The 28,000-nt window shown below is 54.1% G+C and overlaps 1 protein-coding gene across 1 annotated transcript; it reads right to left on the reverse strand.

Annotated features, from left to right (window-relative positions):
* Nucleotides 1–15,490: 15,490 nt before the first annotated feature.
* Nucleotides 15,491–17,933, reverse strand: LOC133238139 (zymogen granule protein 16 homolog B-like). Its single transcript, XM_061400906.1, has 4 exons — nt 17,825–17,933; nt 17,654–17,735; nt 17,322–17,427; nt 15,491–15,984 (listed from the first exon to the last, which is right to left on the reverse strand). The coding sequence occupies exons 2-4, from the start codon at nt 17,706–17,708 to the stop codon at nt 15,627–15,629; spliced, it is 519 nt and encodes a 172-aa protein (XP_061256890.1). The 5' UTR covers nt 17,709–17,735; nt 17,825–17,933; the 3' UTR covers nt 15,491–15,626.
* Between the last annotated feature and the right edge of the window lie 10,067 nt (nt 17,934–28,000).

Consider the following 28,000-nt stretch of genomic DNA (forward strand, 5'->3'; position numbering starts at 1 on the left):
AGCTACTTCTGTTGAAGAGTTTCGTGTGTGTGTGAGCAGTTCTCCTGTGATTTGATTTATTCCTGCAGTAGTGGATGGATGGATGGATGGATGGATGGAAGGAAGACTACCATTGATCCTGAACCCCCGTGGGGTCAGGCCTAATGCCCAGGGGTTTCACAAGTGTGATCTCATTTAATCCTCACAGCACCTCTCAGAGGGGTATTCCTCTCCTATCTTCAGGAGAGTTGGCGTGCTTGATCCAGTGAGCTGTGGGATTTAACCCCCCCACCTCTCTGCCCCACATTCAGATGTCCGTCCAGGGTCCATCTGGTGCCCTCTGGGGAGAGATGCCCCTTCCTGTGTCCCCGCAGCCCACGTGCCCACGAGCTGCAGACTCCCATGGCCCAGGGCTCCCTGCAGGGTTCCTGCTGCTGCTCTGGGAACTCGGGGCCAAGACGCCCGAGGCCTTTGGCAGAGCCAGCCTGGTGCCTGTGAGCTCCTTCTCAGCGGTCCTAGAAAGTTCAGAGACCAGGCATGTGCCACACCTGAGCCCTGGGGTCCAGGCTGAGGGACGGGCGACTTATCCTGGGCTTGGCTCCTGCCCCTCATCTGGTCCGTGGTCAGACGTCAGCCTCGAGGCCTTCAGAACATTCCAGGGCCTCTAACCCCTTCCTTACCCACATCCCAGCTGAGCCATGCAGGGTCCTCGCATGTGCGCTGTGAGCTGTTTCTCCTCCACAGCACTGACCAGTGCAGCGCCCGGCTCCTGCCCTGTCCTGTCCCTGGACTGTGGCCCTCGTCCTGGGCCACCAGACACCCGTCAGGGCGCAGGGGCCGGCCAGCCCTGGGGCCTTGAGAGACATTCAGCCCTGCAGCCGGGAGTGGGCAGCCAGGGTTCAAGGGGAGCTGCTGGAGGCGGGGCTCCCTCCACCCCCCAGGAGACCCCCCATGGGCCCCAAGAGAACCCTCTTGGTCTGTTTTCCAGGCCGGGGCTGGGGTGGATTCTATAAGCACAAGTGTCAGTCTTCCGAATCCTCTGCAAACACCCCCGGAAGCTGTGGAGAAAGAGGACAAAAGGGCTGGAGTCTGGATCCTGGCCAAGGTCGGGCTGCGGGACCTGAGGTTTGGGCTCCTTCCTCCTCACTCACTGTTGACACAGCGGGAGGCGGGGTGGGAGTGGAGGGAGCCCGGGAGCTGAGCGATTTCTGCTCCTTGCTGCCGACAAGAGTGCGGGGTCTGAGGGACACACACATAGACATACACAGACTCACACACACACAGAGACACACACCCACACACAGACACACACAGAGACACGCATAAACACACACAGAGACACACACATACACAGACACACACAGAGACACATGCACAGACACACACACACACACACAGACATACAGACACATACACACACACACACACACAGACGTGCACTACACATGGGGTGTTGGCTTCAGTGGTGACCGGCTGGTCCAGGACTCACCACAGCCAGGGTCCCTGTGACGGTCTCCCGCGCCGGCTGCCTCCTTCAGAGCCCCGTTGAGACGCAGGTTTTCTATCACTGTCGAGTCTCCTGGACTGCAGTCCCCACCAGAGTGTGAGTCTGGACTCCGTCACTCAGGGCTCCCAGGGTGCCAGGAAGAGTAAGGCCAGCAGGGCTGCAGGAGGGTCACAGCGGGGACCCCAGGGGTGCCTGAAGCGACCCTGCCCGGTCCCCCTTCCTGTCTGTGCAGGTGGGCACGTGGGTGTGGACACCAGGCCAGTGTGGCCCAGGCAGCCTGACTCCTGCCAGCTCACAGTCCTGCCAGGATCCAAGTCCCACAGGGGGATGGAGCAGCGGCCCCCACGTCACGCCGGGGACAGGGAGGCGGGGCCGGGCTCCTGGCCCACCAGCCTCACAGCAGGGCTGAGAGGCTGTCCTCACCGGAGCCGCAAGGGCACAGCCACCACCACAACAACCCAGCAGCAGTGCTGACAGCACAACCCCAGCAACACAACGGCAGCCACGCAGTAACAACCATGCCAGCAGCAGAGCGACAACCCCACAATGACCACAGGAAGAGCAGCATCAACATAAAACAAGGCAAGTCAGGTCTGCTTCCTGACCTGTGTCCTGGGCTGAGCTCGGGGTCCGGGGCCACAGGTGGAGACTCGCCTTTGACTCTTGCTGACGACACCCTCCTGGTTAAAGAAGCCCAGCTGTTTCCTGCCATGCAAATCAACCAATCAATAAAGACCCAGGAGGGAACAGACACAGGTCAGCGGGCGAGGTAAGGAGCCCGTGGCCACCCTCCACCCATCCCACCCCCTGGAAGAAGCAGTCCAGCTCAGGGTGCCCAGCAGGCCACGGTTCTTCAGGGGCCCCTTGGTGCCCCACAATCTTCCCGGCCTCCCTGGAGGGGCCCCTGGAGGGATGGGAAGCTGGAAACCAGGCTGAGACTGCAGCCAGTCCCTCTGAGGGACCAGGGTCAGTGGAGCTGGTGGGGCCTCCCCAGAGTGGATGTGGAAGCACCATCATCCTGCAGGCAGCTTGTCACCAGGAGTCCAGGGGGCAGGGAGGTCCCCACTCCTTGCTCAGGGGAGGCCACCCCAGCCCCCAGCCCCATCCAGGGCCTGCAAGGTGTCCCTGTGGACTGGCCACCTCCTGGCTTCCTTCACCCCAGAAAACTGTGGCTCACAGCATGTAGAAACCCCTGAGTTCACAGTGACTCCACAACAATCCTTCATTTGTTATCTGTGGAGTAAGCCAAGGGAATAAAATCACTATTTGGAAAATTGGTAAATAGAAACAATAAATCAATGATCAAGCACTTTCTGCCTTTCCTATAGTACATAATCTGTAGCTCAAGAATAGTAAATACAAAAGAAAAACTGGCTTTTCTTAAATTAATTAATTTTCATTTATTCCTGCTAGGCTGCATCTTCGTCGCTGCACGCGATCTTTCTCCTGCGGGGCGAGCGGGGCTGCTCTCTAGTTGCTGTTCCTGGGTTTCTCCCTGCAGTGGTGTCTCTTGTTGCTGAGCACAGGCTCCAGCACGTGGGCTTCAGTAGTTGTGGCTCCCAGGCTTAGCCGTCCCAAGTCATGTGGGATCTTCCCGGACCAGGGCTGACCGCTGCATTGCTCGACACATTATTAACCACTGGAGCACCAGGGAAGCCCCCAAAATTGACTCTCGATGGATGAATTCCAGCTACTCACCAGAGAATAAATGAGAGAATATCAGTCTGTTGTAATCAAAGGAGTTCATTGATCTTGGCAATGGTCTCCAACAACTCTGCATCAGCAAGACAGGCAAGCTTCATATGCCCTCTGATAGAAGTCACACCTGCGAGCTCCGGTAGTTGGGAGAGGTGGCAGGGGTATGTGTTTGAGGAGATATCCACCCGTGAGCCTGTGGTGCCTCTTGAGCTCACACGTGTGCACGGGCATCCCTTATAACCATGCTCATGCACTCTGTGAAAATGTGCCTCCCTGTGCCCTTGACCCATCCCCGCCTTGACTAGACTAGCAACCGTCTCTTCCTCTGTCTCCCACTTCGGGTACTGCTTCCTTGTCCCAGTCCAGATAGACCATCCATCTGGGCTCAAACCCTGGCAGCCTGCAGAGAGAAGGAAGGCCCCCAACTGGCAGCTTAACAGAAAAAGTGCCTTCTGCCCTCTCACAAAGGCTGGTTGATATGCCCGCCACCTCCCTGCAGTCAGCACCATGGACAGAGCTGCCTCTGGCCCCGGGTGGGGAAGAGGGGTCCCCCAGAAATCCTGATTCTGTGAGTGATGGGCCACAGGGGTTAGTGTTCTGGGCCACAGAGTCTCTGTCAGAACTCTCCCCGTGCCTCTGCACTGGGAACACAGCCCCAGGTGACATCTCCATGAATGGACAAGAGTGCAGGTAAATGGGCAATGAATGATGTTGGAAATTTAGAGATTTTTACTTGTCACAATTTTTCTTGGAATTTTTTTCTAACAGTATAAATAGATGAAAAGTATTCCGAGCTCAGGCTTCCCAGGTGGCACTAGTGGTAAAAAATCTGCCTCCAATGCAGGAGATGCCGGTTTGATCCCTCGGTGGGGAAGGGCCCCTGGAGGAGGGCATGGCAACCCACTCTCCTATTCTTGCCTGGAGAATCCCATGGATAAGAGGGGCCTGGCAGGCTACAGCCCATGGGGTTGCAAAAGTCGGACATGACTGAAGCCACTTAGCACACGTGCAGTCTGAGCTTACTGGTTGTGCAAAAATAGGTAGACAATGGGAGTTTACCTTCAAGCCATAGTGTGCTGGTCCCTGGCCTAGGGACCTGATGTAAGTAGGCAGGTGGCAGCTGGACAGGGACTTCACCCCGACACAGCCCCCCACACTACCACCTAGTGAAGCCGGGGTCCCCTGTTCCTGGTGGCCTGCATTTCCAGAGAGAGAGGCTGTGCACACACCAGGCCGTGCTCTGCGCCCCTTCTCCTTGCAACCACGTGGGAGCTTGGATGCTCTAGCCTCTGCCCAGCCTGTCCTAAGGCAATGTATCAGCACAGCCTGGGGTCCACTCCTTCTCCGGGCCGTGTAGCTTCCCCTGTGGCGAGGACTCCTCCATTCATGGAACTGGTAACTTACGGACAGGTCTGCCATTCCTAACCTTCAGTTCAGTTGAGTCGGTCAGTCGTGTCCGACTCTTTGTGACCCCGTGAATTGCAGCACACCAGGCCTCCCTGTCCATCACCAACTCCTGGAGTTCACTCAGACTCACATCCATCGAGTCAGTGATGCCATCCAGCCATCTCATCCTCTGTCGTCCCCTTCTCCTCCTGTCCCCAATCCCTCCCAGCATCAGAGTCTTTTCCAATGAGTCAACTCTTCCCATGAGGTGGCCAAAGTACTGGAATTTCAGCTTTAGCATCATTTCTTTTTTTTTTTTTTAATTGTGAACGAATATTTAATATATCAAAACAGAAATGGACTCACAGATACAGAGAACAAAGCAGTGGTTACCAGTGGGGAGAAGGATGGGGAAAGGCAACATGGGGGAAGGAGATTAAGAGGTACAAATTATTAGCTATAAAATAAATAAGTGGTGCTCATTTGTGTGTGTGTATTTAGTTCAGTACAATTTTATAACCTGTATATAGGCATGTATATCACACATATCTATAATGACATAAAAGAGTCTCATCACCTCAACATTTTTCATGGTCACACCTGCCTGCCTCTCACTTACTTGGGAGTTCAGTTCAGTCCATCAGTCGTGTCCGACTCTTTGTGACCCCATGAATCACAGCACGCCAGGCCTCCCTGTCCATCACCAACTCCCAGAGTTCGCTCAGACTCACGTCCATCGAGTCAGTGATGCCATCCAGCCATCTCATCCTCTGTCGTCCCCTTCTCCTCCTGCCCCCAATCCCTCCCAGCATCAGAGTCTTTTCCAATGAGTCAACTCTTCCCATGAGGTGGCCAAAGGACTGGAGTTTCAGCTTTAGCATCATCACTCCTTCCAAAGAAATCCCAGGGCTGATCTCCTTCAGAATGGACGGGTTGGATCTCCTTGCAGTCCAAGGGACTCTCAAGAGTCTTCTCCAACAACACAGTTCAAAAGCATCAATTCTTCGGCGCTCAGCTTTCTTAGTCCAACTCTCACATCCATACACGACCACTGGAAAAACCATAGCCTTGACTAGACGGACCTTTGTTGGCAAAGTAATGTCTCTGTTTTTAAATATGCTATCTAGGTTGGTCATAACTTTTCTTCCAAGGAGTAAGCGTCTTTTAATTTCATGGCTGCAGTCACCATCTGCAGTGATTTTGGAGCCCCAAAAAATAAAGTCTGACACTGTTTCCACTGTTTCCCTATCTATTTCCCATGAAGTGATGGGACCAGATGCCATGATCTTCGTTTTCTGAATGTTGAGTTTTAAGCCAACTTTTTCACTCTCCTCTTTCACCTTCATCAAGAAGCTTTTTAGTTCTTCTTCACTTTCTAAAGCCTTCCTCGGTGATCAATGCAAAGAAATAGAGGAAAACAACAGAATGGGAAAGACTAGAGATCTCTTCAAGAAAATTAGAGATACCAAGGGAACATTTCATGCAAAGATGGGCTCGATAAAGGACAGAAATGGTATGGACCTAACAGAAGCAGAAGATATTAAGAAGAGGTGGCAAGAATACACAGAACTGTACAAAAAAGATCTTCATGACCCAGATAATCACGATGGTGTGATCACTCACCCAGAGCCAGATATCCTTGAATGTGAAGTCAAGTGGGCCTTAGAAAGCATCACTATCAGCAAAGCTAGTGGAGGTGATGGAATTCCAGTTGAGCTATTCCAAATCCTGAAAGATGATGCTGTGAAAGTGCTGCACTCAATATGCCAGCAAATTTGGAAAACTCAGCAGTGGCCACAGGACTGGAAAAGGTCAGTTTTCATTCCAATCCCAAAGAAAGGCAATGCCAAAGAATGCTCCAACTACCGCACAATTGCACTCATCTCACACGCTAGTAAAGTAATGCTCAAAATTCTCCAAGCCAGGCTTTAGCAATATGTGAACCGTGAACTTCCTGATGTTCAAGGTGGTTTTAGAAAAGGCAGAGGAACCAGAGATCAAATTGCCAACATCTGCTGGATCATGGAAAAAGCAAGAGAGTTCCAGAAAAACATCTATTTCTGCTTTCTTGACTATGCCAAAGCCTTTGACTGTGTGGATCACAATAAACTGTGGAAAATTCTGAAAGAGATGGGAATACCAGACCACCTGATCTGCCTCTTGAGAAATTTGTATGCAGGTCAGGAAGCAACAGTTAGAACTGGACATGGAACAACAGACTGGTTCCAAATAAGAAAAGGAGTACGTCAAGGCTGTATATTGTCACCCTGCTTATTTAACTTATATGCAGAGTACATCATGAGAAACGCTAGGCTGGAAGAAGCACAAGCTGGAATCAAGATTGCCGGGAGAAATATCACTAACTACAGATATGCAGGTGAAGTCTGCTCAAATGAAAACCTGCACCCCTGCCCACAGGGGTAAGACCCCGGCGTTCACCCTGGGTGGAGAAGGGTGTCACTGAAATCTCACAACCCCTGTGAGGAGGGGCTATTGCTTCCCGCATATAACAGGGGGGCAATTGAGACATGTGGGTGACCTGAGCTGCCCAAAGAGGGGCCAGGGAGGAGGAAAGTGTGGGTTCAGACTTGACAGGCTCCAACTCCACGCCCACAGTGACCCATGTGTTGAGTTCTGTGACCCCGTGGCTCTTCCCAATGGTTGGGGAGCCTGTGCAGACAGCCTGAGCACCATCCAGTCACAGGGAGCCTGGACCTGCTGGACCATGAGGCCCCCAGATCTCCAGCCCTTGAGAAGCCCCCCTCTCCCTCCTGGACAGGGTGACCCCTCAGTCTGGCCCCAGGGGCTCTGGGGAGAGCTGACCTGGAGCACCACTGTGACCCCTCCTGTCCTGGGGTCCTTGCTGTCAGTCATCCCATAGCCCACAGGACCCAGTTCATCTCCAGCTACACCAGATCCGGCTCAAAGGAAAGGTGACAGGCGTCTTCCAGTGACAGGCCATGGAGGGCCAGGCCCAGGCTGTCTCTACCACCTGCCACAGGCCCTCAGAACTGAGCTGTCCGCTGCAGCTCTGAGGGTTGGAGGGGAAAGCCCAGGGCACATAAGGCTCTGCCTAGGCCCGAGTGAGGCCCTGAAGCGGGTTCTGCACAAAGAAGGAGCCCTGAGCCCCGTGAAGCTGCTGGGGGCAGCTATGCTGAAGCAGCCGAGGGGTTGAACCCTGTTTGCTCAAACTGGGAAGGGCTCTCAGGACACCTCGCCATGGCTGAAGTCAGGGTCTGGTGCAGAGTCCAGACGGGAAACCCAGAGGTGACAGTAAAATGCCCCTAGTCACGTGTTGTTTGTGGTGACCACGAGGCCAAGGCAGTAAAGAGCACGTCCCCTCCCCCGGATGGCTCTGCGGATTCCCCCAGGAAGAGCCCTCCCCAGCTCTTTCCTGTCCCACTGGCCCCTTGCCCATTCCTCCTGTCGGGGGGCCACACGGCCCAGAAGAGTATAAAGGACCCAGAGGAGGGTGCCCAGGCACCAGACTCCCAGCACCAGGATGGGACCACAGGACTCCGCAGGCCAGGTAAGGCCCCGCCCCCCACCATGCTTGGGCCCAGGAGGTCAGGGGAGGCCCCTCTCTGAGACCGGATGGCCTGTCCTCTTCTCCCCAGGAGCCCTTGACTCTCCAGCCAGAAGCCATGCTGCTGTGGCTGACCCTCGCCCTCCTGTGGAGCCCCACCTGCTGGGTAGTGGGTAAGTCTGGCTTGGGGTCCCCCCTGCCCATCCCCTGGAGGCTCCCCTCACTCCCCTCCCTCTGTCCACGGCTGGGGTCTGGGCCAGCCCTTGTCACAGACAGACTCTGCTCTCAGGCCTGTGCCCTCGTCTGGAGGGGCTGTGTCCTCCTCTGGGTAGAAACAGCCAACACGTCACTGTGTGCTTATTTTTTTCTCTTCCCCACCTGGTTCTTTCATCTAATAGAGACATTTGGGCCTGGAGGAGGTACCTATTTCAGTACCTCTAGAGACTTCCAAAACGATATCACTGGGATTCGAGTGTTCATAGGTCCTCTGGGCCTAATTAAGAGGTGAGTTGAGCAGGGCCCGGGAGCCCCTCACTGCGTCCCAGCTCCTGCCCCAGTCTCAGGAACCTGGGGAGGGGGCTGGTCCCTCCTCCCAGCACCCTCACTGGGGTGCTGATGTCTCCTGAGTCAGCTGAGGTCTGTCCCTCTTCCTCTGCTGTTTCCTCCCCTGCACCCCAGCCCTGTCCCCTCCCCTATCCTCCTGCAAGTCCGGCCTCTGCTTCCTGGGATGACCGAAAGGGAGGGGTGCTTCTCCCCACTGTCGCCTTTCAACCCCAACTCAGCTCAACCAGAAATGGTCTCTCAGTTTGAGGCTGCCTATCAGAAAGCAGGGGAAGTTTTGGCCAGGTTTAAGTCAAAGAGAAAAAGAAGGAGGGTCAGAGTGGACCACTGATTGCACACTAGAAGCGTAGAGGCAGCAAGCCCAGGGTCTTCCCCTAATGGTTGAGTGCGGGCTTTGCTCAAAGTCTGGGGTAGATATTTGCTCTGCATTTACAGGGTCCCAGGGACCTGGGGAGAGGGAATGGGCCAGTGCAGCAGGCACCATGGGGGCCAGAGTGTGGGCGAGGCCAGGTGAGGAGGTAGGCTCCAGGATAGGCACTGAGCTGGGGGAAGATCACAGATCGGGGTCACCTGCTTCAGGTCCCCCCACCTGGCCTACTGCAGTGACTGGGGCTGCAAATGCTGGGCCCGGGGTCAGCTCCCCACTCTGAGCTGTGAGACCAGCTGCACCTCCTGAGGGTCATAGTGACTGGGCATCCTGAGGAGCTCTCCTGATGGAAGATCTCAGTGACTGCTCCTCAAAATCACTCCCATTTTGCAGGTGAGCAAACTGAGACTGAAGAGGCTGGCTAACAAGCCCCAAATCACAGAGCCCGAAATCGGCAGAGCAGGGAGACCAAAGACCAGGAAGCCTGTCTCAGGTCTCAGTGTCATGTGTCATAGGCTTATGCTGCAGTGACAGGCTGCCCCCTTGCTGGTGATGGGAAGTTGAGGACCTGGGATTTGGGGCGTCACCCAGATCCCGGACCTTCAAAGCTCCCCCTTCTTCTCAGTATCCAGGTGAGATACAGCTCCTCCTGGAGTGAGAAATACAGAGACCCAGGTGGGATAACTCAGGAATTGCTCCTACAGCAGGATGAACACATTATAAGAATCCACTGCTCCTACACGAAATACCTTCAATCTTTACTCATATGCACTGACCTAGGACATTCATCCATTTTGAAAAGAAATTAGACAACACTTTTGCTGCCTCCTGTGATGACATAGAGAAGGTGCTCACCGGCGTCTATGGACAGTATATGGTTCAGAGCATTACCCGCATCAGCTTTGACTGGAATTATCCTTCAAACTGAAGCAAATAGTACCTCAACCAAAGAGAAATGACTACTCCTGGGTCCCCAGGTCTGGGCCATGGGTTATCCAGCCAAGGCCATCTGACTGATGGTGGACACAACACACCAGAGGCCTGAATCAGAATCCACCAATAAATCCAACTTCTGCAGCTACAGTGGGTCCAGGGTGTTCCTTGATCTAGGATGCGAACAAAGCCTTCTGAGCTTGTGGGGACAGGGCCTCCAGGGTGGAGCTGCAGGAGAAGGCAGGAGGGGGTCTAACACCCCAGGGCTAGGTGATTCTGACAGGATGCAGGGCCTGCCTGTGCAGACCTCAGGCTGATCCCATAATCTCTGAGGATTCAGGGCTCCCAGAGGCCCCATCCCAGACTCACTGGTGCGAGGCCATCCAGGTAGCCTGAGCTGTCCAGGCTCAATTTCAAGATTCTCTGAGTGTGCAAACAGATCCAGAGAAGCCATTCAATCATTCATTCACTCATTCAGAACACGTATGGCAAACCCTGGCTGGCTATGGGCTTCCTGGACTCTGGAGGAATAGAGGATGGGCCATGTGTCTAACCAGGGGCTTCCCATGGGGAATGGATGCAGAAGCAGATGGAGCAACTGGTTGTTCCATCTGCATTGATAAGGACAGGTCTAGACCCTGTACTCAGACTATTTTCTTGGGCTCCAGAACCACTTCAGATGGTGACTGCAGCCATAAAATTAAAAGACACTTGCTCCTTGGAAGAAAAGCTATGACCAACCTAGACAGCATATTAAAAGCAGAGACATTACTTTGCCAATAAAGGTCCATCTAGTCAAAGCCATGGTTTTTCCAGTAGTCATGTATGGATGTGAGAGTTGGACCATAAAGAAAACTAAGCACCAAAGAATTGATGCTTTTTGAACTGTGGTGTTGGAGAAGACTCTTGAGAGTCCCTTGGACTGCAAGGGGATCAAACCAGTCAATCCTAAAGGAGATCAGTCCTGAATATTCATTGGAAGGACCGATGCTGAAACTGAAGCTCCAATACTTTGGCCACATGATGGGAAGAGCTGACTCATTGGAAAGGACTCTGAAGCTGGGAAAGATTGAAGGCGGGAGGAGAAGGGGATGACAGAGGATGAGATGGATGGATGGCATCACCAACTCGATGGACATGAGTTTGAACAAGTTCTGGGAGTTGGTGATGGACAGGGACAAACTCAGACACGACTGAGCCACTGAACTGAACTCAGGCACAAGGCCAGTGGAGGGTGTGCTTCAGGGAAGACTTCCTGGACGAGGCAACATCTGAGCTAAATATAAAGGCTATGTGAGAGCTGGCCAGGTGGGATTAAGGGAGGGAGGCCTTCCAGGCCAAGAGATCAACACGGGAATGGCCAGAGCCAGGCATCCCCAGGACCCCACTTCTTGAAAGGCGGGCATCTGTTACAGCCCGAAGGGAAAGGAAAGCAGCCCCCAGGCCTGGCACATTCTCTCAACACCTCCATCAGACTGCAGCAGCCTGCCCCTCAGCCACAGTGCAGAGGCTGCCCTGTCTCCCCTCAGCTCCCTGCCCGGCAGCCCTAGAGGGACAGGACTTCTGCTTCCCCTCTTGCAGAAGGAGACAGCGCAGGCCCAGAGGACACAGAGGCTCGGCCTGTCACACGGCACGAGTGGCGGAGTCGGGATGCAGGGGGAGGAGGTCTGGCTGCAAAGTCTGTGCTCAGATCCCCAGACCCAGTGAAGCTTGCCCTACTGATCATCATCTCTCTGCAGTTCCCTCGCTGACGTGTTCCTCTTTTCTACTTTTACATTAATTATAGATGCTGGTTGCATGTGGGAGAGGGAGTGTCAGGTCCTGGGCCCCACAGGGACCCCCGGAGAGAATCCTTGCCTTTGCCCAGGAAAGAAATCAAGAGCACGTCAGAGTAACGGGAGAGCAGGTTGATTTGGGGAGATGCACACGCATAGGCAGAAGGCGGTCCATCTCCGAAGCCGGGAGCGGGGTTGGAGGTTTTTACAGACTCAGTCATTTCACACAGGAACAAGTGGTGGAACATTTTTGCTATTTCTGGATAGGGTGGGAATTTCCAGGAATTGGGCCACTGCCTGTATTTTGGTTTTAATGGTCACACTCGGAACTGTTGTGGTGAAGGGGGGTTGACGTTCAATAATAAAACGAAGGCAGAGTGAGCTAAAGTTAAGGACCCAGCTATTGTCAGAGTCCCCTTGGCTTCAGCTGGTCCAGCCTGTCTTCACTGCCTGCTGGCCGCCTCCCTGCTGTCTCAGTTGAGGGCTATTTGGTGGTTCTTAGCCTGGAGTCTGTGGGAAGAACTCAGGGATCTGTGACCCAGGATGGGGAGAAAAGCTCCCATGTTTTCACTGTCCTCTCTGGGAAGTTTCCAGTTTCCTCTGGTTTGTCAAGACCTGGGCCCCCCTTTCATAGAGCCTGTGCCCTCGTCCCATCAGTTACAGTCACCCCATGTCCTTGACCGTGGGGTCTGTCCTCTGATTCCCATCTTCTCCAATCCTGGGCCCCATCTTTCTGGGGTTTCCAGCTAAGCATGGATTGTGTGATCTTTTCCACATCTATTCCTATGTTGGATGAGGTTGGCAAATATTCTTATTGTGGGTAAATGCACAAATTATGAAATTTACCATTTAGATCTTTTTAAGGAGAACAACTCCGTGATTAAGTACATTTGCTGGTTTTGCAATATTACTGCTATTCAGCTCCAGAGCTTTTCCATTACCCCTCAGAAATCCCATACCCAGTACCCATTAAGCAGGAAGTGCCACTATTTTATCTCATTTATACAATTGACCTTAAAAATGCTTTTGTGAATATAAGTTTTCCATCTCACGCTCTCACGTCTGTCCAGATTTTGCTCGGTGATCTTGTCTACCGCTTCTAACATGGTCACGTGACCCTCCACAGGGTTTTTATAGTCAGCTATATTCTCTCCCCAATTTTCCTGGTTTGTTTTTTATTCAGCTTTATTGAAGTACCATTTACATGTAATAACATGTCAGTATGTTAACAGTTTGATGAGTTTTAACAAATGTATACACTGACGTTCATGCATCTCCCACCACACTCAAATTGAGGAAACTTTCTGCCCCGCTAAAAGGCACCTCGCACGCCCCTTGGCATTTGGTCCCATCTCAAACTCAGCTTTGGAGAAGGCAATGGCATCCCACTCCAATACTCTTGCCTGGAAAATCCCATGGGCGGAGGAGCCTGGTAGGCTGCAGTCCATGGGGTCGCTAAGAGTTGGATACGACTGAGCGACTTCCCTTTCACTTTTCACTTTCATGCATTGGAGAAGGAAATGGCAGCCCACTCCAGTGTTCTTGCCTGGAGAATCCCAAGGACGGGGGAGCCTGGTGGGCTGCCATCTATGGGGTCACACAGAGTCCGACACGACTGAAGCGACTTAGTAGCAGCAGCAGCAGCAAACTCAGCTTCCCTAATTACAAGTCTGCTTTTGTCACGATGAATTACTTTTGTGTTTTCTAAAATTCCACATCCACGAAATCACATGGGCTGCTAAAAGGAAAACCTGCGCCCCTGCCCACAGGGGTAAGACCCCGGCGCTCACCCTGGGTGGAGAAGGGTGTCACTGAAATCTCACAACCCCTGCGAGGAGGGGCTATTGCTTCCCACATATAACAGGTGGGCAATTGAGACACGTGGGTGACCTGAGCTCCCCAAGGTGGGGCCAGGGAAGAGGGAAGCGGAGCCTATCGGGTCTGAATCCCCCCTTCCCTGGTGCAATCTGGGCTAGATCGTCTCTTGTCTGTAGAAGATGGATTTTCTCTGAGATCTTCATTTTCTCATTGGATGTACAAAATGTCCCTGCCACCTTGAAGGGGTGGTCCTTTAGTGAACAAACTAATACCTTTCAGGTGTACCTAAGTTGGCAGAGCGCAGGCTTAATAGCTGTGGCACACGGGATTAGTTGCTCTGTGGCATGTGGGATTCTCCCAGACCAGGGTTTGAATCCATGTCTCCTCCACTGGCAGGTGGATTCTTTGCCACTGAGCCATCCGGGAAGTCTGCAAGGACTCCTGTTAAAGTTGAGGATTGAGAGCGCTAGGCAGCAGGGTGGGGTGGGGAGAGAGAGAGCAGAGAGGCTCATATCATGAGAAATGCTGTTCCCACGTGCTGCTTGTAGAAAAGGGTTTCTCCTAAAGAGCTTTGTGTGTCTGCTAGCAAGTTTCCTGTCATCTGATTTATTCCTTGAATGAGGGGATGAAGGGTGGGTGGATGGATGAATGGATGGAAAGATGGCATTAATCACGCACCCAAGAGGGGCCAGGCAGAATGCCAGGTGGTTTAACAATTATCTGATTTAATCCTCACAACAGCTTTCCGGTGAATGTTAATCTCCCATCATCACAGATGTGGAAATTCAGGCTGAGAAAGTTGAACGTCATTTGTAACAGACTCTGCTGTTTTTAGTAAGAACCACTAAGCGGCGCTCAACCAGCATGTAAAATGAAAATAAAGGTAGACAAGAGTCAGCAAGTGTCTTCCCAGAGATGAGGATCCTCTGGAAACCTTCGCTGGGTCTGGGGATCTGAGCCCAGACTTTGCAGCCAGACCTCCTCCCCCTGAATCCCGACTCTGCCACTCGTGCCGTGTGACAGGCCGAGCCTCTGTGTCCTCTGGGCCTGCGCTGTCTCCTTCTGCAAGCGGGGAAGCAGAAGTCCTGTCCCTCTAGGGTTGCCGGGCAGAGAGCTGAGGGGGAACAGGGTGGCCTCTGCACCATGGCTGAGGGGCAGGCTGCTGCAGTCTGATGGAGGTGTTGAGAGAATGTGCCAGGCCTGGGGGCTGCTTTCCTTTCCCTTCGGGCTGTAACAGATGCCCGCCTTTCAAGAAGTGGGGTCCTGGGGATGCCTGGCTCTGGCCATTCCCGTGTTGATCTCTTGGCCTGGAAGGCCTCCCTCCCTTAACCCCACCTGGCCAGCTCTCACATAGCCTTTGTATTTAGCTCAGATGTTGCCTCGTCCAGGAAGTCTTCCCTGAAGCACACCCACCACTGGGCTTGTGCCTGAGCACAGGGCGCTAGACCTGTCACTATTGATGCAGATGAAACCACCAGTTGTCTCCATCTGCTTCTGTATCCATTCCCCATGGAGAGCCCCTGGCTGGACTCTTGGCCCATTCTCTATTCCTCCAGAGTCCACAGAGCTTCTTGCCAGCCAGGGTTTGCCATATGTGTTCTGAATGAGTGAATGAATGACTGAGGGTTTCCCTAAGCCCTTTACATACTCAGAGAATCCTGGAATTGAGCCTGGGCTGCATAGGCCACCTGCATGGGCTTGCAGAAGAGACCTGGGGATGGGGCCTCTGGGACCCCTACAATCCTCCCAGATTATGGGATCTGCCCGAGGTCTGCATGGGCAGGCCCAGCATCCTGTCAGAATCACCCAGCCCTGGGGTGTCGGGCCCCCTCCTGCCTCCTCCTGCAGCTCTGCTTAGTGAGCTCCACTCCAGAGGCTTCATCCCCACAAGCTCAGAAGGCTTTGTTCGCATCCCAGGCCAAGGAGCACCCTGGACCCACTGTAGCTGCAGAAGCTGGATTTATTGGTGGATTCTGATTCGGGGCTGCACTCAGGTCCCTGCCGCCTTGTGCCCACCACCAGGCAGATGGCCTTGGCAGGGTAGCCCATGGCCCAGCCCTGGAGACCCAGAAGTGCTCATTTCGCAGACATATTTGGGGATTGGGTAGCACTTTCTTGATCATAGATCAACTGTACTATTGGATAATCCCAGTCAAAGCCGATGCTGGAGATGCCCAGAAGCTTATGCTGTCCGAAGACTCCAGTGAGCACTTTCTCACTCCCGTCAGGGAAGGCAGAAAAGCTCCTGCCACTGTTCTCTCCAAATGTGGCCTTACGCCCATAGCTAGTGTGGATGACCAAGTGCCGGAGGAAAAGCTTGTAGGAGCCATCAACTCCTGTAATGTATTCACCGGACTGCAGGACAAATTCCTGAAGGGTCCCACCTGGGGCTCCATATTTCTCACTCCAGGAGGAGCCAAACCTCACCTGGATACTAGGAGAAAGGGCAAGCTTTGAAGATCCAGGGTCTGGGTAACCCGCAAATCCCCAATCCTCTAAACACCACCCCCCGACCCCATGTCCAGCAAGGACAGCCTATCTCTGCACATAAATCCCTGAGCACGTGACTTTGGTGCCTGAGACAGGCTTCCTGGTCTCAACCCCTGCTCTCCCATTTTCAGACTCTGTGATCTGGGGCTTGTTGACCAGCCTCTGGAGAAGGCAATGGCACCCCACTCCAGTACTCTTGCCTGGAAAATCCCATGGATAGAGGAGCCTGGTAGGCTGCAGTCCATGGGGTCGCTAGGAGTCAGACATGACTGACCGACTTCACTTTCATTTTCACTTTCATGCATTGGAGAAGGAAATGGCAACCCACTCCAGTGTTCTTGCCTGGAGAATCCCAGGGACAGGGGAGCCTGTTGGGCTGCCGTCTATGGGGTCGCACAGAGTTGGACACTACTGAAGCGACTTAGCAGCAGCAGCAGACCAGCATCTCCTGGTCTGTTTGCTCATCTTCAAAGTGGGACTGATTTGAGGGAGCAATCACTGAGATCTTCCATCAGGAGAGCTCCCAAAGGTGCCCAGTCACCATGACCCTCAGGAGGTACAGCTGGTCTCCTGGCTCAGAGTGGAGAGCTGAGCCCGGGCCCAGTATTTGGAGTCCCAGTCACTGCACTAGACCAGGTGGGGGCCCCAGGAGCAGGTGACCCATCTCTGTGACCTTCCCCCACCTCAGTTTCCATCTCAGAGTGTCCCCTCCTCACAAGGCCCCTCCCAGCCTCTGGCCCCCATAGTGCCTGCTGCTCTGGCCCATTCCTTCTCCCAGTTCCCTGGGGCCCCATAAATGTACAGCAAATATCTACCCCAGGCCTGGAGCAAAGCCCTCATTTAACCATTAGGGGAAGACCCTGGGCTTGCTGCTTCTACACTTCTAGTGTTCAATCAGTGGTCCACTCTGACCCTCCTTCCTTTTCTGTTTGACCCTAACCTGGGCAGAACTTCTGCTTTCCCATAGGCATCCTCAAACTGAGAGACCATTTCTGGTTGAGCTGAGTTGGGGTTGAAAGGAGACAGTGGGGAGAAGCACCCCGTCCCTTTCGGTCATCCCAGGAAGCAGAGGCCAGACTTGCAGGAGGATAGGGGAGGGGACAGGGCTGGGGTGCAGGGGAGGAAACAGCAGAGGAAGAGGGACAGACCTCAGCTGACTCAGGAGACATCAGCACCCCAGTGAGGGTGCTGGGAGGAGGGACCAGCCCCCCCCCCCAGGTTCCTGAGACTGGGGCAGGGGCTGGGACGCAGTGAGGGGCTCCCGGGCCCTGCTCAACTCACCTCTTAATTATGCCACCAATGCCTATAAACACTCTGATCCCGGTGATCTCATTTTCATTGTCTTTAGTTGTACTGAAATATGAGCCTCCTCCACGCCCATACAAAGCTGTTAATGAGAGGACCAGGTGGGAAAGAGAAAAGTAAAGAAACACACAGTGACATGTGGTTTTTTCTGTCCAGCAGAAGACACAGCCCCTCCAGACAAGGGGACAGGTCTGAGAGCTATGTTAGTCTGAGACAAGAGCTGGCCCAGACCCCAGGCCCTGGATGGTGGGAGGGGAGGGTGGTCTCCAGGGGGATGCTCTGGACACGGGAGCCCCAGCCAGACTTACCCCCTGCCCAGCAGGTGGGGCTCCACAGGAGGGCGAGGGTCAGCCACAGCAGCATGGCTTCTGGCTGGAGAGTCAAGGGCTGCTGAAGAGAAGACAGGCCATCCCATCTCAGAGAGGGGCCTCCCCTGACCTCATGGGCCCAACCATGGTGGGGAGGGGGGGTTGTCTTACCTGGCCTGCAGAGTCTTGAGGTCCAGTCCTGGTGCTGGGAGTCTGGTGGTGCCTGGGCACCCTCCACTGGGCCCTTTATACCCTCCTCCTGGGCCCTGTGGGCCCCCCTCCTGGAGGAAGGAGCAAAGGGGCCACCAGGGCGGCCGGAAGGAGCTGAGAGTGGGGGTTCTTCCTGGGGCAAACCCCAGAGCCATCCAGTGGGGAGGCTCCCGGATGTGCTGTGTTTACCGTCTTGGCCCCGCAGCCTATACAAATACAAGGAGACAATGACCACTATTTTACTCTCACCTCTGGGTCTCTCTTCTGGGCACTGGCACTTGACCTTGACTTCAGAGGTGGGGGAGGTGTCCTGAGAGCCCTTCCCAGTTGACCAAACAGGGTCAGCCTCACAGGGGTGCTTCAGGGTAGCCGCCTACAGCAGCTTCATGGGGCTCAGGGCTTCTACCTCGAGCAGAGCACGGTTCAGGGTCCAGAACCCCCCGTGGTGACAAGGAGAAGGGGTGCAGAGCATGCCCTGGTGTGTGCACGGCCTCACAGGAGAAGAGCTGGCCACCAGGAACCTGGGTCCCTGGCTCCATCAGGATTGCCATGCTGGGGGCCTGTGTCCAGTGGAGGCTCTGTCTAGCTGCCACCTCCCTACTCACACCATGTGGCTAACCCAGGGGTCAGCACACTATGGCCTGAAGGGCAAGTCCCACCCTCCATGGGTTTCTCCCCCACTACTTGTGTGCTTAGAATACTGTTTACATTTTGATATGTTTAGAATAAATTTCAAGAAAATTTGCAACAAGTGGAAAACCCTGAAGTTTCAATGTCATTGTCCATAAACACGTGTTATCGTTCATCATCTGGATACAGTCTGGGGCTGTGTCCAGGCTGGAAGTGGCACTGGGGAGCATGTTCCATGTACTTTATGACCTGGAAACATAAAATGTGTGGCCCTTCACCCACCACATCAGGATTCCTGGTGGATCCCTCTTCCCTGCTTGGGAAGAGACCACACTCTGTCCATGGACCTGGCTGCAGGGGCTGGGGGGCTTCATACAACAACCAGTCTTTGTGCAGAGAAGGGAGCAGAGGGCAACTTTGTCCAGAAGCTGGCCCCTCCTTCTGGGCCTGCACTGGTCCCCCTGGACTGGCTCCTTAGGGCTCAGGTCCCCCTGACTGCTGTGGCAAAGGTGAGGCCCTCACCTGACCTCCAGAGCTCCACATCCGCCCCCAGAGTCCTCCAGCCCCATGATGCCTCTGGGTAAGGGCAGGGCCAGCCAGCTGCAGCGGGCAGAGAAGCCCTCCCGGGGCCCTGGATCCTCTTGGGGAGGCGGAGACGCAGGAGGCCTAGGACCCCAGCAGGTACAGCTGCTGGAGGAAGGGGCCCAGAGGAGGCACAAAGGGGCTTGTGTTCCTGCCCCAGCCCAGCGCCAGGCACTTTTTCTGAAAAAGCTGCCAGTTTGGGAGCCTTCCTTCTCTCTGCAGACTGCCAGGGTTTGAGCTCAGAAGGAAGGTCTATCTGGCCGGGACTCCAGGAAGAGTACCTGGGGTGGGTATTCCCAGGAGGGAGGAAGTGTTGGCTGCCGGCCTGGACAAGGAGGGGCTGACAGGACTTGCCCCAGGGCACAGGGGGTGCATTTTCCCAGAGCACACGATTATTCGAGATGCATACACACGTGCATGCATGCTCAGTGGCTTCAGTCATGTCCGACTCTTTGCAATCCTAAGGACGACAGCTCACCAGGCTCCTCTGTCCATGGAATTCTCCAGGCAAGCATGCTGGGGTGGGTTGCCATGCCCTCCTCCAGGGGGTCTCCCCAACCTAAGGATTGAACCCACGTCTCCTGCATTGGCAGGCAGATTCTTTACCACTGGTGCCACCTGGGAAGCCCACATATACACACACATAAGCTCAACCAGTCAATCCTAAAGGAAATCAGTCCTGAATATTCACTGGGAGGATTGATGCTGAAGCTGAAACTCCAATACTCTGGCCACCTGATACAAAAAAACTGACTCATTGGAAAAGACCCTGACGTTGGGACGACACAGGATGAGATGGTTGGATGGCATCACCCACTCAGTGAACATGAGTTTGAGTAAACTCCAGGAGATGGTGAAGGACAGGGAGGCCTGGCGTGCTGCCATTCATGGGGTCACAAAGAGTTGGACATGACTGAGCGACTGAACTGAACTGAAGCTCAAAAGGCACCTCAGGCTTGTAGGCAGATACACCTGCCAGCTCTCCTGACAACACGAGCTTGCACAAGCTCCTCCATGCATGTACAGCATGCACACGTAAGCAGATAGCCCTCATCCCAGGGGAGTTCTCCTGCCCTGCAGTCGCCTTCTTGCTGTGCCCTCCCAGGGCTGATGTAGCCAGCTCTCTGCTGTCTCTTTTACAAGGATTCTGATTCCATTGCGAGGGCCCCACACTAAGGCCCTCATCTCACATAAGGACTTCCCAAGGCCCCATCGCCCAACTCCCATCCTGCTGGGGCAGGGCTGTAACATACAGATTTGGAGGGAGCCCAACTTTCAGTTCGTAACCCATCCTGTGGGACTCTAACTTATTTTCCTGCCTCTGTGTTTCCTGCTAATTGATATCTGTATCCAGAGGCTTGAGCAAATACAAATCAATTTTTCTGGACAAGATACTTCAGAGTCCCAGGTGTGTCTTCTATCAGGAGGTATGTGACGCTTGCTCATCTCTTGGTGATGCAGGCAGTTGCTGGACATCATTGCAAAGATCAACTTATTTATTCAATTGCACCATGGTGATATTCTATGACTCCTTCTCCACTGCTGCTGCTGCTAAGTCGCGTCAGTCGTGTCCAACTCTGTGCAACCCCATAGATGGCAGCAGTCGTGTCCAACTCTGTGCAACCCCATAGATGGCAGCCCACCAGGCTCCCCGTCCCTGGGATTCTCCAGGCAAGAACACTGGAGTGGGTTGCCATTTCCTTCTCCAATGCATGAAAGTGAAAAGGGAAAGTGAAGTTGCTCAGTCGTGTCCGACTCTTCGCGACCCCATGGACTGTAGCCCACCAGGCTCCTCCATCCATGGGATTTTCCAGGCAAGAGTACTGGAGTAGGGTGCCATTGCCTTTTCCACTAATTAGCTGCAAATTGTCTGTAAAGAGTAAGTTTCCTCTGCTATTTAACTATTCTGAGGTACAGCTCATGTGTGACTGGAGCCCGGGTCTCCCAGACACAGGGGTGACGAGCTGCCTGCAGGATGGTGTGGCTCCACGTCCGCTCCAGGGAGGCCGGACCAGCTCCGCCAACCTTGGCTCCTAGGAGGGGGTGGCCTCAGATGAGCCTGCTCTCCCCAGCCTCCTCTCGGCCATCTCCCTGGAAAGGCAGGACAGGAGCCCGAGAGGACTGGGGTGAGGGGCGGGCCGGGTGTCATCAGTGAGGGGCCCACCAGCTGTCCCCAGGCACTGCCGACCCCTGAGCAGGGTCTGCAGGAGGGGCCGTGGGGCTGGGCGGCCTCCTGCTGCTTCTGCTGCCGGATCTGCTGACCCCGAGGGGACCCTCCACCCCTGCCCCACCCCTACTCTGCTCTCCTGTGGGGCCTGGGTCTCCCGCTTCTCTCATCCTCCGGGGAACTTCCTGGATGTCCAGGATAGGGCTGCCAGCCAAGGCCCAGCCTGGGGTGCAGCAAGCCTGCTGGGGAGGGGGCAGGAGAAAGAATCAAGGAGGAGACCCGGAAGCCCCTCAGTGCGGGTGGGGCCCCTCTGCCCGGAAGGAGAACTGCGACTCGCCCTGTCCTTGCACTCCTGGCCTTTAAGACCAGGAGGGTGACACCCCCCACCCCCTCCCCGCCCCTCCCCGCCCCGCCATCTGTCTGGTTTCCTAGGGGCCCTCGGGGACTTGCAGCCTCTGGGAAGGCCCAGCCCTGGAGTTCCAGCCAAGGGTCCAGGCCAGGGGCCCACATGTAGGAGACATGGGAGGAGCAACAGAGGAGGAGACAGATCTGATGTGCGAGGCTGGGCCCCGTCTCCACTGGCCCAGCCCTCCAGGGTGCAGCTCCTCCAGGGAGGCCAGGAAGACTGTGGGAGACCAAGGGGCCCCCAAGGACCGTGGCCACCGCACATCAGCTGGGGACAGCCCTGAGGGGCAGGAGGGCGGGGCCCCCTCATCCCCCAGTTGGGCGCCCTTGGGGTTACAGCTTCCTTGGGTGGACGGGGTAGATGGAGGGTGGCCACAGGCTCCTCACCTCGCCCCCAGCACCTGCGTCTGCCCCACCTCTGTCCTGATTGATTGATTGATTTGCATGGTTGCGAGCAGCTGTGCTTTATTGACCAGGAGGTTGTCATCAGTGAGTGTGATGGGGGGTCTCCACCCGGGGCCCTGGATGCACAGCCGAGCACAGGCCAGGATACGGGGCCAGGGGCCTGTGTGCGCAGGAAGCTGAGCCGATGCTCCTATTCTCATTGCTACCTATCTTCACCAGCCCCTGACCCCAGCCCAGGACACCTGTTCACGGCTCCCGAGCAGGGCCCCCTGCCCACCCCACCCCTGAGGCCGGGAGGGCTGTGAGTCGGGGTCCCTTGTTTCCATACTGTGGACCTCCCTGGGCCAAGGTGACCAGGTCAGGACTGTGAGCAGGGAATCACACCGCACAGGGCCACACCCGCCTGGTGTCTGCACCCACGACCTATACAGACAGGGTGGGCGAACCCTGGCAGGTCTCCCTCAAGCAGCGTCATTGCCTCTTGTGCCTCTGCTGCAGCTGCTGGCCTTTCTCTTACCTGGGGCCCTGTGAACCCCGAGTGATGGCGTCCAGATTCACCCTCCTGGTGAGATTTGCAATTCGGGAGCCTTGGTGGTGAATCAGAAGACGGTGAATCTCAAATGGATTTGGGAGTTCCCTGGTGGTCCAGTGGTTAGGACTCAGCACTTTTACGGCCAAGAGCAGGCTCAAGCTTTGGTTGAGGGACTAAGATCTCACAAGCTGTGCAACACAGCCAAAAACAGAAGCTCAAACAAGCAAAAAAAAAAAAAATGGGGGCTTTGAAGGAGACATCCAGGCACTTGAGGCCCAAGGCTCACAGTGACTCTGGTGCGTCATGAGTCCTGGTGTTGTGGAACCCAGAGTCGCAAAACACACCTCAAAGGACACTCAGACAGTGAAATACAGTTTATTACACCAGCAGGTCCAAGGGGAGTCAGTTCCCAACAAGCACCCTGATGTTTCTGAGAGGCCCAGTTTTATACCCCCCACTGCGTGACGGTTACATGTTAGCAACCTCTTTGTTGTATATGATGGAGTTCTACAACAAGTGGGTACTAGGAGAACAAACAGTTAAGTTTAAAGGAGAGGAACAATGATTATGCATCAAGGGGGGATGTCTCCATGGTTAATCTAACAGGGGCAGCCTGACCTCAACAGCAATCTCTGCTGTGTGTAGCGAGAGAAGTCTCCAGGAGACCTGGTTTTCACCAGCAACGGTTTTCTCACTCTTGGGCAGGGCTCAGGCCCAGTCCACATCCTGTCTTTAAGACCAATGACAGGCTTCAAGATGGAGTCCCTCTTGCTTTCCTCACACTGGCCCCAACACTGGGACAGCTGGTCATCACCGTAGCCAAACACCCCATGTGGAGTGCATGTCTGTGTGTGTGTCTGTGTGTGTATTTCTGTGTGTCTCTGTGTGTCTGTGTGTGTATTTGTCTCTGTGTGTGTCTGTGTGTGTGTCTCTGTGTGTGTGTCTCTGTGTCTCTGTGTGTGTCTCTGTGTGTGTGTGTCTGTGTGTGTGTGTCTCTGTGTGTGTCTCTGTGTGTGTCTTTGTGTGTGTGTCTATGTATGTGTGTGTGTGTGTGTATGTGTGTGTGTCTGTGTGTGTGTAGTGCACATCTGTGTGTGTGTCTGTGTGTGTAGTTTACATCTGTGTGTCTGTCTGTGCGTGTGAGTCTGTGTGTGTCTGCATATCTCTGTGTGTGTCTGTGAGTGTGTCTCTGTGAGTCTGTGTCCGTGTGAGTGTCTCTGTGAGTCTGTGTGTGTCTGTGTGTGTCTGTGTATGTGTGTGTGTTTCTGTGTGTGTGTGCCTCTGTGTGTGTGTCTGTGTCTGTGTGTATCTGTGTGTGTGTCTGTGTCTGTGTGTATCTGTGTGTGTGTCTGTGTGTGTGTGTGTCTCTGTATGTATGTGTCTGTGTCTGTGTGTGTGTGTATGTCTCTGTGTGTGTATCTGTGAGTCTGTGCCTGTGTGTGTATGTGTGTGTGTGTCTCTGTGTGTGTCCCTCAGACCCCACACTCTTGCCGGCAGCAGACAGCAGAAATCGCTCAGCTCCCAGGCTCCCTCCACTCCCACCCCGCCTCCTGCTGTGTCAACAGTGAGTGAGGAGGAAGGAGCCCGAACCTCAGACCCTGCAGCCCAACCTTGGCCAGGACCCAGACTCCAGCCCTTTTGTCCTCTTTCTCCACAGCTTCCGGGGGTGTTTGCAGAGGATTCGGAAGACTGACACTTGTGCTTATAGAATCCACCCCAGCCCCGGCCTGGAAAACAGACCAAGAGGGTTCTCTTGGGGCCCATGGGGGGTCTCCTGGGGGGCGGAGGGTGTCCCGCCTCCAGCAGCTCCTCTTGGCCCCTGGCTGCCCACGCCGGCTGCAGGGCTGAATGTCTCTCAAGGCCCCAGGGCTGGCCGGCCCCTGCACCCTGACGGGCGTCTGGCGGCCCAGGACGAGGGCCACCGTCCAGGGAAAGGACAGGGGAGGGGCCGGGCACTGCACTGGTCAGTGCTGCAGAGGAGAAACAGCTCACAGCGCACACGCGAGGACCCTGCACGGCTCAGCTGGGACGCGGGTAAGGAAGGGGTTAGAGGCCCTGGAATGTTCCGAAGGCCGTGAGGCTGACGTCTGACCACGGACCAGATGAGGGGCAGGAGCCAAGCCCAGGATAAGCCGCCCGTCCCTCAGCCTGGACCCCAGGGCTCAGGTGTGGCACATGCCTGGTCTCTGAACTTTCTAGGACCGCTGAGAAGGAGCTCACGGGCACCAGGCTGGCTCTGCCAAAGGCCTCGGGCATCTTGGCCCTGAGTTCCCAGAGCAGCAGCAGGAACCCTGCAGGGAGCCCTGGGCCATGGGAGTTTGCAGCACGTGGGCATGAGGGCTGCGGGGACACAGGAAGGGACATCTCTCCCCAGAGGGCACCAGATGGACCCTGGATGGACATCTGAATGCGGGGCAGAGAGGTGGGGAGTTTAAATCCCACAGCTCACTGGGTCAAGCACACCAACTCTCCTGAAGATAGGAGAGGAATACCCCTCTGAGAGGTGCTGTGAGGATTAAATGAGATCACACTTGTGAAACCCCTGGGCATTAGGCCTGACCGCATGTGGGTTCAGGATCAATGCTAGTCTTCCTTCCATCCATCCGTGCCTCCCTCCCTTACTGCAGGTATAAATGCTCACACACACAAAGCTCTTCCACAGGAGTAGCTTCCACCAGCAGCACTTGGGAACTGGCTCCTTTCTGTTGCAGAATTAATTCCTTGCCCCTGACTTGCTAAAAGGGACATCTGTTTCAGTCCTGAGGAGACTGGACCCCTTTTCTGGTGCCCACCTGTCAGGACCCACGTTAGGCATTATTGACAAAATGGAGGCACGGCCCCAGACCCCTCTCCTCATTCTGCAGGCATGGTCCCGGGATGAAGGAGTTAGGCCTTGTAATTCTGACTTGTCTTTTCCTCTCCTCGGCTGAGTTGACTGAAAAGGAATATTAAGGTGCTTATCGTTTTTGAGAGAAGCATGAGAAGGCATAAAGCCTTCTGCAGCTGTGCTCAAAGAATAATTCATAAAGTTAATCACTGACATTTGTTCAAGGACTTTTACAAAAAAGTGTTCCAGAGTGAGCACACAGTCCGCAGCTTGAGACCATGGGAGGGATTGCTATCTGAAGCCTATTTGTGAGGAAAGTGTTTATGGCAAAGGAGTTTGCTGAATTTAGGGCTTAGGAATAATTAAAATAGTTAGAAGCTAAAGATTTAAGGGATGCTGTGATGTTAACATATTCTACTATAGCTTATAGAAATTAGGGACTTTAGAGATATTATTAGGTAGAAGCCCTTTCTAAGAAATAGTGAGCTTAGGATACTAGAAGCAAACAGGATTTAGAAAGATAAGAAATGAACTGAGGAATGTGGTATGCAGCCCAGACATTAGCATGAGTTACGGTGTATTCACCAAGGACACATGAGAAAAAGTAGATAAGAGAATCACTGAGGAAGGAACTCCTTTTGAAGGGCAACAATGATTTATGGAGACAACAAATCTGGGTCAGTGGGAACTGAAAATATCAAACCTCTGACCTAATGCCTTTGTAAAAGTATAAAAGCTTGAAATAAACAGGCAGTCCAAGAAAACTGAGAGGCTGCCTCATTTTCTCGCCGACACCGCTCACCCCTTCAGGTTGAATCCCTGGCTGCTGGAGCTGGACTCCGGCACCCACCTTCCCTGGAGATGACAGCTGGGAGGGGGTCGCCTGCCAGTGTCTCCTGGTTGGGGAAACGAGGGTCAGGATGGAAGGTTGCTGGAAGGAGGTTGCTGGAAGAGAGGACTGATGTTTACAGCAGGCCCTGCCTTAGTCTGGGGAAGGCAGGAGAAGAGGAGGATGTGGAGGAGAGTCAGAAGCCGGGGCGGAGGCATGGGGGGGCAGGGTGCCAAATAGGTGGGGGGCCGTTGTGGGGGTTCATTGCAAAGCGCACGAACAGGCACAGTCCAGCCACATTTGGGAGCCGGTTCTCAGGGATTCCTTCGTGGTTCCCACAGCAAACACCGAGGCATCCTCCAGGCTGAGCCCTGTCCCACAGAGTCACGCGTGGTGGAGACGCCGCCCAGGTCCTCAGCATCTCTGGTGATCCACATGCGAGGCTCAGATGGTGCGCCAGCTGGCGGCCAGCACCCAGGCCCAGGGAGCCTGGAGGCCCCTGGAGCCACTGCCCTCGGGAACAAGAACCAGGCATGCACACCTGAGTGCAGGACCTTTATTCAGTGTGGGCACTCAGCGTCGCTCTGGCCTTGCCTACTGGGGTCCAGCCCCAGTGGAATCAGGGGTTTCGAAGGGGAGACGGCTTCGGCGATCAGGGTACGATAGAATTAAAGATATAGAGAGTGGTTAAATAAGGATAGCTCAGTGAGAAAATTTAGTGGAGAAAAGAGGCTGAATAACTTGGTTTATGTGGAAAGCTAATAAAATTCCAAAATAAGGAATTTACGTCACCTACTAGGCCACAGGCGTCTTCCCGTTCTCCCAAAGGAGAGGAGACACTAAGGCCTCCCCGGTCAGATCTTAGAAGCCCAGGCAAAATTAGTAGGCTTGACGAGCCTCCACGCCCCAGATGGAAATTCAGCCAGAAGGTGAGAGAAAGAACGACATGGGGAGACCCAGTTTCGGTGAACAAGGCCCGCACTTTATTTTCCAAAGTAGTTTTTATACCTTAAGTTATGCATAGAGGATAATGGGGGAAGGGGTAGAGTCAGCAGTAAGCCAGGCTTTCTTCCTGCAAACTTATCATATGCAAAAGTTTAGGTGATTTACATCATCTTCTGGCCCGGAGGCCTGTTAACATTTTAAGATCCTTTCTTCAGAAAACTTATTTTTCTCTAAAGGTGATTTTTCTAAAGTCAGGCGCCACCCTCTGAAAGCATTAGATAAAGTTGCATTCCTATAGGGCAAAGGTGTGGTGGGCTATAACAAGAAAAATTATTAAGTCAAGGGTCCAAGGTTACAAACATTAAAGCTACTACTTACATTCCTATGCATCAATTATATTAATCAATACTCTGCCAGGGACACAGTAGGTAAGGGATATGGAAACTTAGCAGCAAACATTGGCCCAACAAGTGAAAAATCCTTCACCAATACAATTTTTAATCAATCTTTTAACTGCTCAAAGGAATCTGTATTTAGACAGTTTAGAACATTTCATGCCTCTCACAGTTGGGAGGCTCTGAACAATCATATGTGGCCGGAAGAACCTATTCAGGCAGGCTGCTGCTGCTGCTGCTAAGTCACTTCAGTCGTAGGTTGAAACACCCTTGGCACACCCAGGAACTTTATTAACTGGAGTTGTAAGTTAACTCTTTTTCAGGGAGAGGGTGGGGGACAGCCCCCCGTAAAGTCAGAGGTGTAGGTGAGAGCACAAAGCAGTAAAGTAGGCAGACTCTGGTTTTGGGGGTAGATGCTCG

This window comes from Bos javanicus, chromosome 25, assembly GCF_032452875.1.
Source record: "Bos javanicus breed banteng chromosome 25, ARS-OSU_banteng_1.0, whole genome shotgun sequence".
Classification (NCBI taxonomy): Eukaryota; Metazoa; Chordata; class Mammalia; order Artiodactyla; family Bovidae; genus Bos; species Bos javanicus.